Source organism: Electrona antarctica (genome assembly GCF_951216825.1).
Source record: "Electrona antarctica genome assembly, chromosome: 4".
In the NCBI taxonomy this organism is placed as follows: Eukaryota; Metazoa; Chordata; class Actinopteri; order Myctophiformes; family Myctophidae; genus Electrona; species Electrona antarctica.
In genome coordinates, this window is record NC_136809.1 from 14,615,935 (window position 1) to 14,631,172 (window position 15,238).

A 15,238-nucleotide genomic window follows, 5' to 3' on the forward strand; every position below is an offset into this window, starting at 1 on the left:
CACTACTGGGGTGGGGTCTAGCTATACTTTGTTATAGAACAAAGGAACAGGGGAACAGGCGTTCCACTGCCACCCGCTACATGCAGTAGGTCGATAAGATCGGCTTGATAAGTAACCTACTGGGAATTATCGGTTGATTTTCACTCGAATCCGTTGCCACTGCTCCAGTGAACGTTGTTAGTGTGCAGATCAGGGGTCATCAACACCGTACATGGACATACAAAAAAACATGGCAAGACATGTCTATGTCCTTGACCCTTTTATTTTATTTTCACGAAGAATATTGTCTATAATTTCTTATTTTTTTAACCTGTGCTCATTTGTTTCCTTAGCCATGACATGATTCGCTTTATCAACTTCAATTCAGTTTATTAAATAAGCATAACGAGAACATTTGTGAGGCATAATTACAATAGGAATATTTCGATAGATGACCCGGCCACCCAGCACTAAGCAGTCACGGTGACCTTTGACCTTAGTGTAAGGAGCAATTGGGGAGATTGACTGACACAAAAAGAATGTTGCAGATATGATGGATTAGTTTCTAAACCATCAACATTCAGTTGCATCTCTCATCAGTGACCTAAAGCCGAAAAGTGCCGAAACTACGCAAACTGACTGATGCAATGCTCTCTCTCTGAATACCCGCAGGCATTAAACAAACAATTTGGTCCAGAGTAGGGAAAGCTCCCTAAATCCTTTAATCACTAAAAGCAACTCACTCTCACACCCAAGAGTGAGTTGGGATGGAGGATGGCTGATTCTGTTTGCAGTGTGCACTGAGTCACACCTGGCCTCAATCAAATGACCAAATCAAAACCAAATCAAACACACGCGTGCGGCGGGACCGACACAAATCAAAACACACACATGCACGTCACGTGCGCATGCATGCATGGATTGCACACACACACACACACACACACACACACACACACACACACACACACACACACACACACACACACACACACACACACACACACACACACACACACACACACGGTCACGTTGTCAGGTTCATAAAGTTTATTTACACAGACAGGGAATATCGACATATAAGAAGAAGTAAAACAGGATAAGAATAAGGACAACCTTACTGGCAACATCTAACAGATGCATCTCATTCTCAAGAGGAGGGAGCGCCAGTGAGGAGTGTGCCCATAATAAGGATACAGGACATCCTGGATGATTGTGTCAGAGCTGTAGATACAATTCAGTTGAAAAGCGTTTGTTAACAATTAAGCTAACAGCTCTGACATGTGTCAATAAAGAGTAAATGGTAGTAGTATTTTTGAGTATGCCAAGCCTTCTGCAACAGGATTTGCTAATTTGTCATGCCACATACGTCATGAAACAAAAACAATTCCAGTATTACACAGCATGCACGAGTAAATAGAAGTCCAGATAAGCATGATATCTGATCAAAGTTAAAGGAGAATTCCATGCTAGAAGGCTTTCTTACCTTTCTTTGTAGTCGTTACGTCCCCACCAAAGAGGTCCAGGTGTTTTTTTGTGCAAAAACTCCTTATTGGCTATTTCCCTTACCATAAGCCCTCAATGAATTGCATTGAATTGAATGGGAATTGAATGGGGCTATGGGGTGTTGTGCTAATTCGCTTATTTCCATCGAAATAAGTAGTAAAGTGTGTCTCTTGGGATATTATTTATATTATGAAGAGAGGATATATACAAAACAATAATAATTTTGAGCGATGGAAATAAGCGAATTAGCACAACACCCCATAGCCCCATTCAATTCCCATTCAATTCAATGCAATTCATTTAGGGCTTATGGTAGGGGAAATACTAGCCAATAAGGAGCTTTTGCACACAATAACACCTGGACCTCTGTGGTGGGGACGTAACAACTACAAATAAAGGTAAGAAAGCCTTTTAGTATGGAATTCTCCTTTAACATAACATGAAACAAAGATAGCTACAGGTGTAGGAGTGGAGAAATAAGAAATGTAATACAATACAGTATATAAAGATATAAAGGTAGTACCAGTAAGACACCCTGAGGGCGAGAAGCGACCTCACCCCAAGGTCTCATGCACGCATCCACCTGGGTGACGGCAGACTGCTGAGCGAGTGCTGGCGCTTTGGCATGGGAGGTCAGATCAATATATGGAATGAATTGTGCAATGGCCAAAAGGGAGACATCAAAAGAGGAAGGACGGGTGGGGAGGGATCAACATATGGAATGTCAGAACAGGTCAGCTCCATATATGGAGATCTAAGGGTTTGAGGTTTGAGGTCAGATGTAGAGTTGCTGGCTCCATATATGCAGATTCTATTAATTATCAATACATCGCATTTTAATCGCATATCAATATTCGACCTGAGAACAGGAGAACCATTTTTTTCAAATGGGTTTTGGTAGGCCTATACCAGTGAATCAATGAATAGTGATTACATAAGATTATACAATGAATCATTTGTTTTATCAAGGTGGTAACCTAGCCAAGACCAAGAGATAAACAAGTGCAGCAAATGCAGGTATAGTCTATGAATACTCAAATGTGTATTCACGTTCGCCGCTCCCTACTACTAGTAAGAAGTATTAGGTGCCGGGCAGAGCATTCTTCTCACATTGTAATACAGGCGTGATACAAGCCCAGCCAACTCATTAGCATAATGGTCTAATCACTAGACTACGGATCCTGCTGCCGCAACTATTTTCCCAAGGACTGCGGACTAGTCTTTTTGCCAATAAAGTATACCTTTAGACCACGACGAAGGGGCGCCGTCTCTAGCAAACTTGAGCTACCACCGAGCAGTCTTTTTTTTAATATAATGTTTTTTTTTGTGGCTTTCGCCTTTATTTTATATATTTTTATAGACGGACAGACAGTAGGCTGACAGGAAATGGGGGAGAGAGATGGGGGGGGTGACATGCAGTAAAGGCCGTCGGGATCGGGAGTCGAACCCGCGGCACACTGCCAGACTTGGACTACCGGCCAAGGTGCCTGGACCGCTGAGCTACAGCCCAGGCCAAGCAGCCTTAAGGGCCGCGAGTTGCCATGCCGAGCGTTGCAAAGTTCGCTAGAGCCGACCCGGCCCCGTTCGAGTTGCAACCCGATATGGACAGAATAGTTAATTTTATTAACAGTTTGCAGAATTACAGTACATTTCAAGCACAAACTCAATACAAAGGCTGTTAACTGTGAGTGGACGACCCAATTAAGCATTACACTTGTTTACAACAGGGTCCACCATGTTCAATTCATCAAAACATTTAGAGACGTACAAATAGACACTTCTATATAGACAAAGAACAGTACAGGAATTCATCATAATGGAGGTAAAAAGGGAAAAGAAACATATACAGTGAGGGGAAAAGGGGGGGCGGTGGGGGGGGGGGATTCAGATTTTACGGGGGCCAGTTTCGAATTGCAGCCATCCGTAGGTGCCCTTTGAGAGCGGTTTTGAAGGAGTCAAGGGATTCGCATGTCTTAATGACTGTTGGTAGGGCGTTCCACATTTTGGTGGCATAGGAGCGAAAAGAATTTAGTCCCTTGTTTGTGCCGAATCTGGGTTGAACATGGTTCGTTGCACTCCCTCTGGTGTTGTGGGTGTGGACTTCGTTAACGTTAAGGAAGTATCTACACAGGTACATGGGTATCTTGGTGGAGTATCGCATCTTGTGGACCAGACCCATTGCAAGATGCTGTACTCTGTCGCCGACCCTAAGCCATGCCAGTCTGTCAAAGTGGGCAGGGTTGAGGTGGGTTCGGGGGGTGAGGCCAAGTAGGAGCCTGACCAGTTTGTTTTGGGAGGTCTGGAGCCTAGTTTTAAGGGCCTTTGAGGTGCTGTGGTACCAGGAGGTGCATGCATAGTCAAAGAAGCCTTGTACAAGGGCTCCTGTTAAGGTCTTCAAGGTGTTTTTGTCGACCAGTGAGGAGATCCTGTAAAGGAATCTTGTTCTTTGGTTGACTTTTTTGATTACGTTGGTGGCCATTTTATCACCGGAAAGATTAGCCTCCAGGATGGAACCTAGGTAGGTAATTTCATCTTTACGTGTGATAACATTGTCACCCACTCTAACCAAGAAGCCATTTGCCTTGCTGAGATTACTATTAGATCCAAAGAGAATGGATTCAGTTTTTCCCAGGTGTAAAGATAGTTTGTTATCAGCGAGCCAGGTGCAGATTCTACCGAGTTCAGAGCTGAGGCCATTTTCAACCTGCAGTTTGTCCCTGTCCGAGACCAGCAGTGCCGAGTCATCTGCGAACAGGAACAAGTTGCAGTCACAAGCTGAAGTCATGTCGTTTACATATATTAGGAACAGTAGAGGCCCTAGTATGCTTCCTTGTGGAACGCCACAGCTCACTGGGAGGGGGGGGGGGACAGTGTTCCGTTCACTTCCACCATCTGTTCTCTCCCCTCCAGGTAGGATTGCATCCAGCTCACTGATGTGCTATCGAAACCAATTGCTTTTAGCTTGTTAACCAGTATGGAGTGGTTCACGGTGTCAAAAGCCTTTGAGGTCCAGCATGACCATGCCGCAGTATTTGCCAGCGTCCACCTCTTGTTTGATGTGGTCGCTCAAATAGAGAAGGCATGTGTCAGTGGAGTGGGATGTTCTGAAGCCAGATTGGAACTCGTACAATAATTTATTAGTGGCAAGATACTTTTCAACCTGTTCATAGACTATTTTTTCCATCACTTTCGAGATGGAGCTTAGAATAGAAATAGGGCGGTAGTTGCCGGGGTCTAATTTACTCCCTTTCTTGTGCAGGGGGGTTACTTTGGCCAGTTTGAAATCTAGGGGGACCTGTCCCTGTTTGATGGAGAGGTTTACTATGTGGGTGATGATTGGAGCTATAGAGAAGGCTATATGAATATTGTCATGGCCAGTGGCCTTGTGGGGTCTTTACAAACACCTAGGTTTCTGTAGAAGGTTTTAATGTGCTCTACACCAAAGAGCCCAGAGTGGGAGGGCAGATTGTTAACCAGCGTTGTTGCTATGTTTGTAAAGAAGATGTTCAAGTAGTTGGCCACATCAAGCTTGTCAGTGATGAGAGTGTTGTTCGCTTTAATGTTTATGTTTGAAAACCTGGTTTTCAGTTTCTGACTACAGCCTAGTTGGTTGTTGAGTAGCTTCCAGAGCTCTCGAGGATTGTTTTTGTTTTCCTCAGCTTTATTATTAATAAAGTTACTTTTGGCGGATTTGGTCATGGCAGTAACAATATTTCTTAGCCTGTTTCGTTGGGTTTTTAGGTTGTCCAGCTGAGCTTGGAGACCCCTGTTGAAGCGCTTGGCAAGCTTTGACTTGCATTTTAGAAATTCAGAGCATTTTTTGTCTCTGGCATTCGTTGCAGTCAGTATGTCCGAATTCATCCATGGCTCCGAGCGGGTTTTGACCCTGATGGTTCTCAGAGGAGCCATGTTGTTCAGTACTGATGTAAATTTGGTTTTGAAGCCAAGCCAAGCTTCTTCGACAAGTGTGCTGTTAAGCTCATCGGACCAATCCAGACTCTCCAATTCTTGGTTAAAGACCTCACTAGAGTAGGTTTTGAGGTCCCTTGATATGACTGCTTTGTGGCAGCCAGACTTTGGTTTTTGGTTTTTGCGGGTACAGAATATCATGAAATGATCACTAAGCCTGCATACAATAACACCTTTCTTGGAGATTCTGGATTTGTCCGAGGTCAGAATGAGATCAATGACAGTTTGAGTAGAAACACACACTCTAGTGGGTTGGGTAATAAGCTGGCTAATACTATGCAGATCACAAAACCTACTAAATGATTTGAAAACAGGCGCCTCTTTACGCTGTACGTCTGTATTCAGATCGCCCATCAGGATTTTCTCTGCACCCACCTCCTCAGCTAAGCATCCCTCAAGAATATCATAAAAGCCTTGCTGGTCAGGAGGTCTGTAGACTGTGCCAACTAGTACTGATTTCGCATTTTTGAAAATTAATTCAACCCACACAGTTTCAATTTCAACATGCTGTAAGTCAGTACGGGTAATGAATTCAGTATCTTTGTGGATATACATGCAAACACCACCCCCATTACGGTTTCTATCATTTCTGACTACTGAGTAGTTCTCAATTTCAATCTCAGCGTCCCTGATGGATTCATCTAGTTTGGTCTCAGAAAAACACAAAATGTTTGCCTTGCCGGTAAGGAATAATTCTCTAATTTCGGCCAGTTTGGAATAAAGGCTGTTTATATTGAGATGAAAAAGGTGAATACCATTGTTGTTGAGGATTGAGTTGTTGATGTCAGCTGTTGAGAAGAGTTGATCAGGTCCATTGTCTTTGTTAGTAGCCATGGGTTGAATAGGGGGAAGGGAAGGGAAGGGGAGCGGGCGTCTTCGGTGGGGGTGGGGGGGGGGAAGATTCACGTTCAGCTCCGTTCCTTTGTTTGATTGCCTTGGAGGATCTGCGTTGGGTCCCCAAGTCGGCTCCGTGCCCGTACCTTGAGTTGGCTGTGTGGCCGTGACCGTCTCATGTGTTGTCCTTGCGATGGGTCCCCCAGTCGGCTCCGTGCCCGTACCTTGAGTTGGCTGTGTGGCCGTGACCGTCTCTTGTGTTGTCCTTGCGTTGGGTCCCCAAGTCGGCTCCGTGCCCGTACCTTGCGTTGGCTGTGTGGCCGCGACCGTCTCTTGTGTTGTCCTTGCGTCCGTGTTCATCTGGCTGCAAATTTGTTTCTTCGCCTGAAGTCTAGTGAATACTCCCCCCTCAAAAAATAATATATTTTTTAATATTTTTAAAATATATATATATATATATTTTTACTCTGTCCCAAAAATTGAAGAGACACTGTGGAGGCACTGGGGGGACAGTGGGGACACTGTGGAGGCTCTGTGGAGGCACTGGCGGGACACTTGCACTGGGGAGACACTGGGGAGGCACTGGGGGGGCACTGGGGAGGCACTGGGGGGGCACTGGGGGGACACGGTGCAGACAGAGTTGCCCCTCCCCCATGGCGCTCGAAGCCGTTGCTTCGTCGGCCTGTAGGAAGAACCGGGCCTGTTGCCGAGGAGATAAAACGTGCTGTGTTCGTCGTTGTTTACGTTGGTGTTGTTCTCGTAATCAATTTTCCTCATATCCACGTGATGGTAGAACCAGGGTGAATTGGAGTAGAAGTCCATAATCCACAGGAGTAGAAAAAGAAAATGAGCGAGAAAATATGCTTTTTTGTCAACATTCTGTGACTTGGCGCAGGAGCGAGACGAAACACGTCTGTCCATCTCAACGACCGGATTCTGTGCGATTATCACTCCCCAAGGCAATGCCAACACTGAGTCATATTTATTTCCCACCACGGTGTAACCTCGCGCCAGTGTCACCAGGCTTTTACCAGACAGGAAAGTCTGGTAAGACGGGCAGTGTCGGTAGGCCAATCAGAGGCAGGCGGGGCATTACCATGTCTACTTACTTAGACAGACGCAGTATTGAATCACACAATGCAGGTTGAATGGTTGAACATTTTTCTGTCATTAATTAAACATAATTAATGCACCACACATTGCAGTGTGACGCGTTATCACCTTGTAGATCAGCAATTTACGCTATGAATACAGACTGTCAACTGTTTTCTCCTCTCTTTCTCTGCAGGAGAGAAGCCCTACATCTGTCCCTACGAGGGATGCAGCAAACGCTACTCCAACTCCAGCGACCGCTTCAAGCACACGCGCACCCACTACGTAGACAAGCCATACTACTGCAAGATGGCCGGCTGCCTGAAGCGCTACACGGACCCCAGCTCCCTGCGCAAGCACATCAAGGCTCACGGACACTTTGTGGCCCAGGAGCACGGCTCCCCGGGCAGGCTGGCGGCAGGCCTGGGTCTACAGGGTCTTCAGGGAGCCATTGAACTGCCCTACCTGAGCGGTGCGCACATCATCATCCCCGGGGCCGCCGCTACGCTCTTGGGGAGCATGGGGACGTCACTGCCCATCTCCGCCCTCTGCCACGCCAGAGCCTTGGGCCACCACGGGGCCTCGCTGTTCTCACTGGGTGGTGGTGGAGGAAGTGGCGGCGGAGTGCTGGGCATGTGTGACTCCCCGCTGCTGCCGTTTGGACTCTCCGCCGCCTCCATGCTAGGCCTGGGAGCTCTGGGCTTGGGGCGACTGGGAAGGGGCAAGGTGGAGAGTGAGCAGGAGGCGGAGGAAGGAGAGGTGGAGAGCGATGGGGAGGCGCTGAACCTTTCCTCAGGTGTAGGGGAAAGACGGGGTGGACACCTGTCTTGGGTTGTGGTGCCCCCCGGGGCATTGCTCCTTAAACCAGCTGTCGTTAGCTAGAGCTAGTGCTGACAGGTTTCACGATGCTTTGATCCAGGGAGTGGGGTGTGTGTGCGTGTGCGTGTGCGTGTGTGTGTGTGTGTGTGTGTGTGTGTGTGTGTGTGTGTGTGTGTGTGTGTGTGTGTGTGTCCAGGTACGGAGATGAAGGAGGTTTGAACTGACCTAAGCGTTATTGGCACAGATGTATGGGTCCTTAAAGCCATAAGGAGAGCACTTCAATCATTCCAGCCCAGTAATGGGTTGGTCATGTACAGTAAATGAACACTAGTAAAAACGTCTTATTTGTGCAATTCACGTCCCAAATTGTCTCAAGGTTTATAAAGCCTTTATGCTTTATCCTCAATGCTTTCCAATCCTGCACCTTTATTTTATGCTTCGACTACATCTATCCTTTATCACGCGCACTGTTGAGCAATAAGGGATTGTGGTTTTCACTTGGATTCTTCAGCTAGTTTTATGATGTTTAGTAAACTCAGTGTTTGCTAATCAGTCTCCACTAACCTCTGAGGTTCCTATTTGTGCTCTATGGCAGGGGTTCTCAACCCGTGGGTCGCGACCCCTCGAGGGGTCGCCAAATTATTTTGGGGGGTCCCCAAATTATTTTCAAAAAAAAAAAAGAAACTGAATGGCTGTAAAGTGGAAATGAAGAATTTACATATAGTACACATAGTACATGCATACACCTTCCCTAATGATGATGGTTTCAGTATTTATTTATGGTGTATTGTCTCTATTATTAAGGTTATTGTAGCAGTCAATTTATATTGGGGGTCGGGAGGGGGCGGGGCGGGGGTCCCGAGACGTTGCCAAAGCATTTTCGGGGGTCCCCGGCCAAAAAGGTTGAGAACCCCTGCTCTATGGCACAAAAGCCCAGACCGCAGAAATGCAACTATAGTCGCAACTCCTTGCAACAAAACAAATCCAAGCTTCCTGACTTTGCTTGACAGTGAAGGTGGAATAAGGGGTAGATCGTTCAATACCATTTTTCATTTATCCAAGACAAGACTTGTCTTGATTGTCCAGTGAACAAGACTAAAGTATCATGCTTTATGGTACTTTCTATCTCCATTAAGCTTTAGTATTGATATTGTTTTGCATACAGTCGCTTTGCCATTGACAAGTACTAGTACTGACTGCACACAGGCCCAGTCACTTAGTCAGACATCTTCTATATTATAGAAAATAAGTAATTAGCAATGCCCGTACAGTAATATTTGATTTATACTGCTTATTAAAAGCATACTGTTTTACCAAGAGCTCATTGTGGATTTAGTATGATGGCTTGTGTTGTTTGACCTGCAGGCAGACTATTTAGTTCAGTATCAGCTAACACACAAACCAGTTGTCAGGCAGAAGTAAACCTGACACCATTCACGTGGTTTCAGAGCAAACATGATAACAAGAAGTATCATGTTATCATGTTTGCTCTGAAACCACGTGAACATGATAATGACAAGCCTTTGTGGAAGAACTGCTCTTCTGAGACATATGGTGTTGGTCATATTCTCAGGCACAGATTGCAGGTGATCATCAGCCTTTGTTCTGATTGTTGTTTTTTCTCACGGTAAAGCATTGATTCTTTTTCATCTCAAGCACTCCCAGTTTAATGTGCCTATTAGGCCAAGGAGCCCCATTTATTATCATTTTATTTTTCATCTCTGGGAATCTACACTGTAAAAATTCTCATTTGTACATTCTCTGAGTTACAGACCCGTAAGGGTTCATTTGTACACATGTTGACCACATGTTGAGAACAGAGTGGTAAAGGACATTTTATACATAGATGTATTTTCTACTCATATCAAGAATATCAAGAAGTCAAGTACGTCACATCATGTGTAGTGGGTGATGTGGTTTGGAACAAGTTTTTCTCAGTGCCTATAAGTTTTTCCAGTGACAAAGGTTCAATGAGGACCTGCACAATGCCATCTTGGAAATTAGTTTAACTTGGTTCATATAAACGAAAATAAACCAGCCAAGAGCTACATTCAAGGTGGAAGAACATAGACAAAAATGTGTATAAATGTTCATGTGTATACATTTGCTGAAGATAAGTGTCTGTTAGTCAAGTTAATCAAGTAACACAACGCAACCTAGTGGTGTGCATAGTTGCGGAGTGCCATTACATACAGACATTGCGACAAACTGACAGACATACTGTGTGTCTCATTACAATAGTATTTCACTATCACTACACTGCTCAACTAAAGAAGATGTTAAGAAAGCTGTCTTCATGACAATGGCCAGATTTGGCCAGTATCTGTTTTGTCTTATATTCTTTTTGCACATTGAGGTATTCTATCATAATCAGTATTTCAAATGTGTCTAAGTGCCTTGCATCATTACACACGTGTGAAAAATGCACACGCAGCATACAAATAAAGGTACACAAATGTAAGTTTATAAATGTACAATTTACTATGTTTTAGACGTTACATTTTAACAGTTGACAAGAGATGTTATTTGTACATCAAGGCAACTACTTCTGTTTTCATGTATGTCATTAAAGTTGATGACGTTGACAACAACTCTGTCAATAAAAGCAAAAAGAAATGCAAAAGCAGCATTGTATGCTCTCTTTATGGTCTCTCTGTGTCTACCTAACTATGTGTGTGGGTGGATGGGGGGCAGGTGCATTCTTCAGCCACACCCCTCAATTACTAAACTTTACCTCTAACATACCTGTAACATACATAACACTTTGACTAAAGGCTGATGCCCTCATACAGACCTAGCGTCTGTATGGAGGAGGACTGGAATGGTTCTGGTGGTGGGACGGGACGGAACAGAAAAGGTGAGGATTTTTGCTTCACAAGGCGTGTAACTGTATAATGTAATGAAACAATGTTATTGTGCTGTTGCTATAGCACCCTATATGTTTATGTTTATGTTTATTACGGATCCCCATTAGTCCTCACTACAGTGAAGACTACTCTTCCTGGGGTCCGAACACTCATACAATCAATTTAAAACGTAATACAATGTATTTTTTCATTACATAGTTAAAAACAAAACAAAAGAAAAATAATTGAAGCTTTCTGTCTTCATACATTCTAGAAACTATATTACATTACAACAAATTTATACAATTTTACAAACAATGTATATCCTATTAATTGAATCAAACACTCACCAATCTAACTAAACATTATTTCTTTCCTAATCACTGCTGCCTTCAATTTCTTTTTAAAGCTTGATTTATTCTCTATATTAATAATATGTGGCGGGAGCTCATTCCAATGGGCTCCTGCTCTATACATTGCTGTTCTCTTAAGTGCATTTGTTCTAGGTATCAAAGGTGGAGTAAAGTGACGACCAATAGCCTGTCTGGTGGCATAGCTATGTCTAGTATTGGTGGGTTGTATCTGTAGAAACAACTGTGTAGGTTTACCAGAATGATATATATTAAACAGAAATGTCACAAGGCTACAAGCCAACCTTTGATCCACTCTCATCCATGACAGGGCAGCATGCATCCACTCAACACTAGTTCTCCCAGAACAGTGCAGAGCGAGGCGTGCTGCCCTGTTCTGAGTGAGCTGAAGTTTTTCCAAATCCTTTTTTGAAGCACTAGACCAAATTGTTGGGCAGTAATCAAGACTGGACAAAACTAGTGATTGTAATACAAGTTTAACAGTTGAACTAGTCAACAGATGTGCTCCTCTTCTTATCATTGAAATGTTTCTACTCATTTTAGATACCATTTTACTAATTTGCATCGACCACGAAAGAGTTTCATCAATAATCACGCCCAACATCTTGGCCTCTTTAACCTGTTCAATAGCAGTACCTTGTAAAACCAGACTCAGTTCAGGATTAGATCTCAGCATATGTCTAGAACCCAGCATAATACTCTTTGTTTTTAAAACATTCAGTTTTAGCCTATTTTCAATGACCCAGTTAGAAACCAGCATTAACTCATCTTGTAACAGCATATTAACAGAAACAGAATTTTCATTTGATACATACATTGTAGTGTCATCTGCATAGATTTCCATACATGCACTTTTTAGTACATGTGGTAAATCATTAACAAAGATTGAGTAAAGCAATGGACCTAGGCAACTTCCCTGGGGGACGCCACATTGAGGAGTCACAATCTCTGACAATGTACCATTAAACACTACACATTGTTGCCTGTTGACCAAATAACTTTTCATTAATTCAATAGCACTTTCTTTAAAATGATATGCCGATAACTTCCTGAGCAGCAACTCATGATCTATCACATCGAATGCCGCACTAAAGTCCAAAAGCACAGCACCCACCATTGACTTCTTGTCAATATTTTTAAGCCAGTTGTCAGTTAGCGCTGTGAGTGCTGTGCCTGTTGAATATCCAACCTTATATGCATGCTGACACTCAGAGTTAATGCTGTATTCTTCAAAATAACCTTGAATTTGTTGATATATAACTTTCTCCATCACTTTACTGAGCACTGGTAAAATACTCACGGGCCTACTATTTTGACCAATGAACGGTTCCCCACTGCTTTTTGGCAGTGGAGTAACCTTTGCAATTTTCCATAGATGTGGGAAAACACCATTTTCAAGACACAAATTAAAGATATGGCATATAGGTTTCACAATACACTCTACAGACAACTGCAGTAACCTACCATCTAAATGATCAACTCCACATGGCTTATCACTTTTAATTGAAAATAAAAGCTTTTCTACCTCTTCTACTCCTATCTTCTTGAATTCAAAAGTACACACCTTGTCTACCTCTATAAATGAAGGCACTTTGCCCATTGTATCCCTACCCACAGCTTCATTAAATGTTTTCCACAGCTTTTTACTGTCATATTTACATTCCTCAAATTTGCTTTGATAGTGTCGTTTCTTCTTCTGTCTATTCATTTTAGTAATTTTATTCCGAAGGGCTCTATATTTTTGCCAGGTATCAGGGCAGCCAGCTGCAACCGCAGATTGCTTAAGTAAATCTCTCTCTTTTATATATCTTTTTAACTCATCATCTATCCAGGGGGCTTTGATCTTCCTGACAGTACGTTTTTTAATTGGGGCATGTTCATCACAAATATTTGAGAATAATGTTGTAAATATTATTAATGCAGCCTCTGTATTCTTACAATCAAGAACCAAATTCCAGTTCACATTTTTCAAACCGTTAAGAAAATTAGCCTCAGAAAATTTCTTATACATTCTTTTATGAATGATCTTAGGCCCACTTTTGGGCACCTTCGCTTTCCAAGTTGTTGCAATTATGTTATGGTCACTAAACCCCACTTGGACAGAAATGGCTTTAGAGCATTTTTCTAGGGCATTTGTAAAAAAATGATCTATACATGAGGACGAACGTGTACCATCTCTATTAACATGGATTCTTGTAGGCTGATTCACAATCTGAGACAAATTGTATACCATGGCTGCATCACTCAACTTTCTTTTCAAAGAACAGTTACTCGAAAACCAATCTACATTCATATCGGCTGCAAATAATATATCATAATCAAAATCAGTCGCATTTTGTAACATTGTGCAAATATTATTCAAATAATCTATACCAGAACTAGGTGGCCTATAGCAACAGCATGTTAAAATGGGCTTCATATGTGGTAAATGTACTTGTATCCATAGAGCTTCCACACCATCTATACCTAGGTCTTTTCTAATTTTTGCAGGGATATGATCCTGAATGTAAAATGCTGTCCCTCCTCCATTTTCATCTCTATCTAATCTAATTATGTTGTATCCTTGAACCGCCAACTCAGAATCCTGTATTTTTTCATCTAAGTGTGTTTCTGTGATTGCCATTACATGAATATTATTTTCGTTCAGAATAGAGCACAGTTCAGTAACCTTATTTCTTAGACTACATATATTTAAATGTGCAAACCGTAATCCTTTTTTTGGTAATTTAATAGACATTAATAAAAACATGTATAATAGGCCTCTCCTAAAAGGCCTCTCCATAGGCCTCTCCTAAAAGAGCCAGGGGGTCACCTTTGAGTCCCTGTAGAGTTGTCCATTTATATACAGCCTATCGACTGACAATGCCACTTTACAATCCGGGGCCCAGTTTTCTCTCATTATTGGTCGCAGTATTTTCCTTCTGTTATTGATCTCTGCTGGAAAATGTTCATTTAGCCAAAGAGAGCTCCCTTGCAGTTTCTTACCTCGGCTCTTCACCAATTCTTTCTGTTTGTAATGTTCAAAACGAGCTATTATTGGACGTGCTTTTCCATCCATAGGTCTGCCCATTCTGTGAACCCTAGAGAAGGTTATGTCTCTCACCACCTCAGGGGACATTTCGAGGTTGTTGGTCATAAAGTGTCTTACAGTTTCTTCAGGGTTGGCAGCGGCATTATCCTCTGCGATGCCAGCGAATATAAGATTATCTCTCATCGATCTGCACTGCATATCCAATAATGTCTCTTTCATTCTCTTGTTATCCACGGTGTTCTCTCAGGTCCTCTCTCAGGTCATCAATCTGCTTTTGACTGAACTCCAAGCTGGTTCTCAGCTCACGGAGGTCATGTTGTAATGCGTCCAGCATATCCAACTTGCTCAGTCTGGCATTGATTGATTCAAACACTGATGCATCCACCTCCATGACACCACCCGACTCACTCACACTCTCCGGCCAAGATTGTTGGGATCGGAGTTGTTTCTTTGGCACAGGTTTATCAGAAACCTTTTCAGCTGCCCCTTTGTCACCACATATATATATATATATAGCCCTATACTATAGCAACTGTAATTTCTTAAAGGACCTATAACATAAAATTCAACTTTTTCAATTTATTTTGTGTTTTTGGGGCTCCCATATGTGTTTTCTATCCCCACAAATAACCAATTTTGAACAATCAGGCTTTCATATCATATGGGTATTTTAATGGAAATTGCTCTCAGGAACAGCTCAACTGATTTTGGCCTCATTGTGATGTCATCAATGTCACCCTACTTTGTATAATTCCTCCTCTCTTCTTCAGTTCCTAATTTGCATTTCCACT

General features: G+C 42.9%; 1 protein-coding gene across 1 annotated transcript in view; it reads left to right on the forward strand.

The window, feature by feature from the left end:
* Positions 1-8,907, forward strand: part of LOC306922277 (zinc finger protein GLIS2-like) — a 41,618-nt gene extending 32,711 nt beyond the window's left edge. The window contains exon 7 of the mRNA XM_079499741.1: positions 7,577-8,907. Within this exon, the coding sequence (XP_079355867.1) occupies positions 7,577-8,262 (686 nt within the window). The 3' untranslated portion in view covers positions 8,263-8,907. The remainder of the gene's footprint in view (positions 1-7,576) is intronic.
* Positions 8,908-15,238: the final 6,331 nt, after the last annotated feature.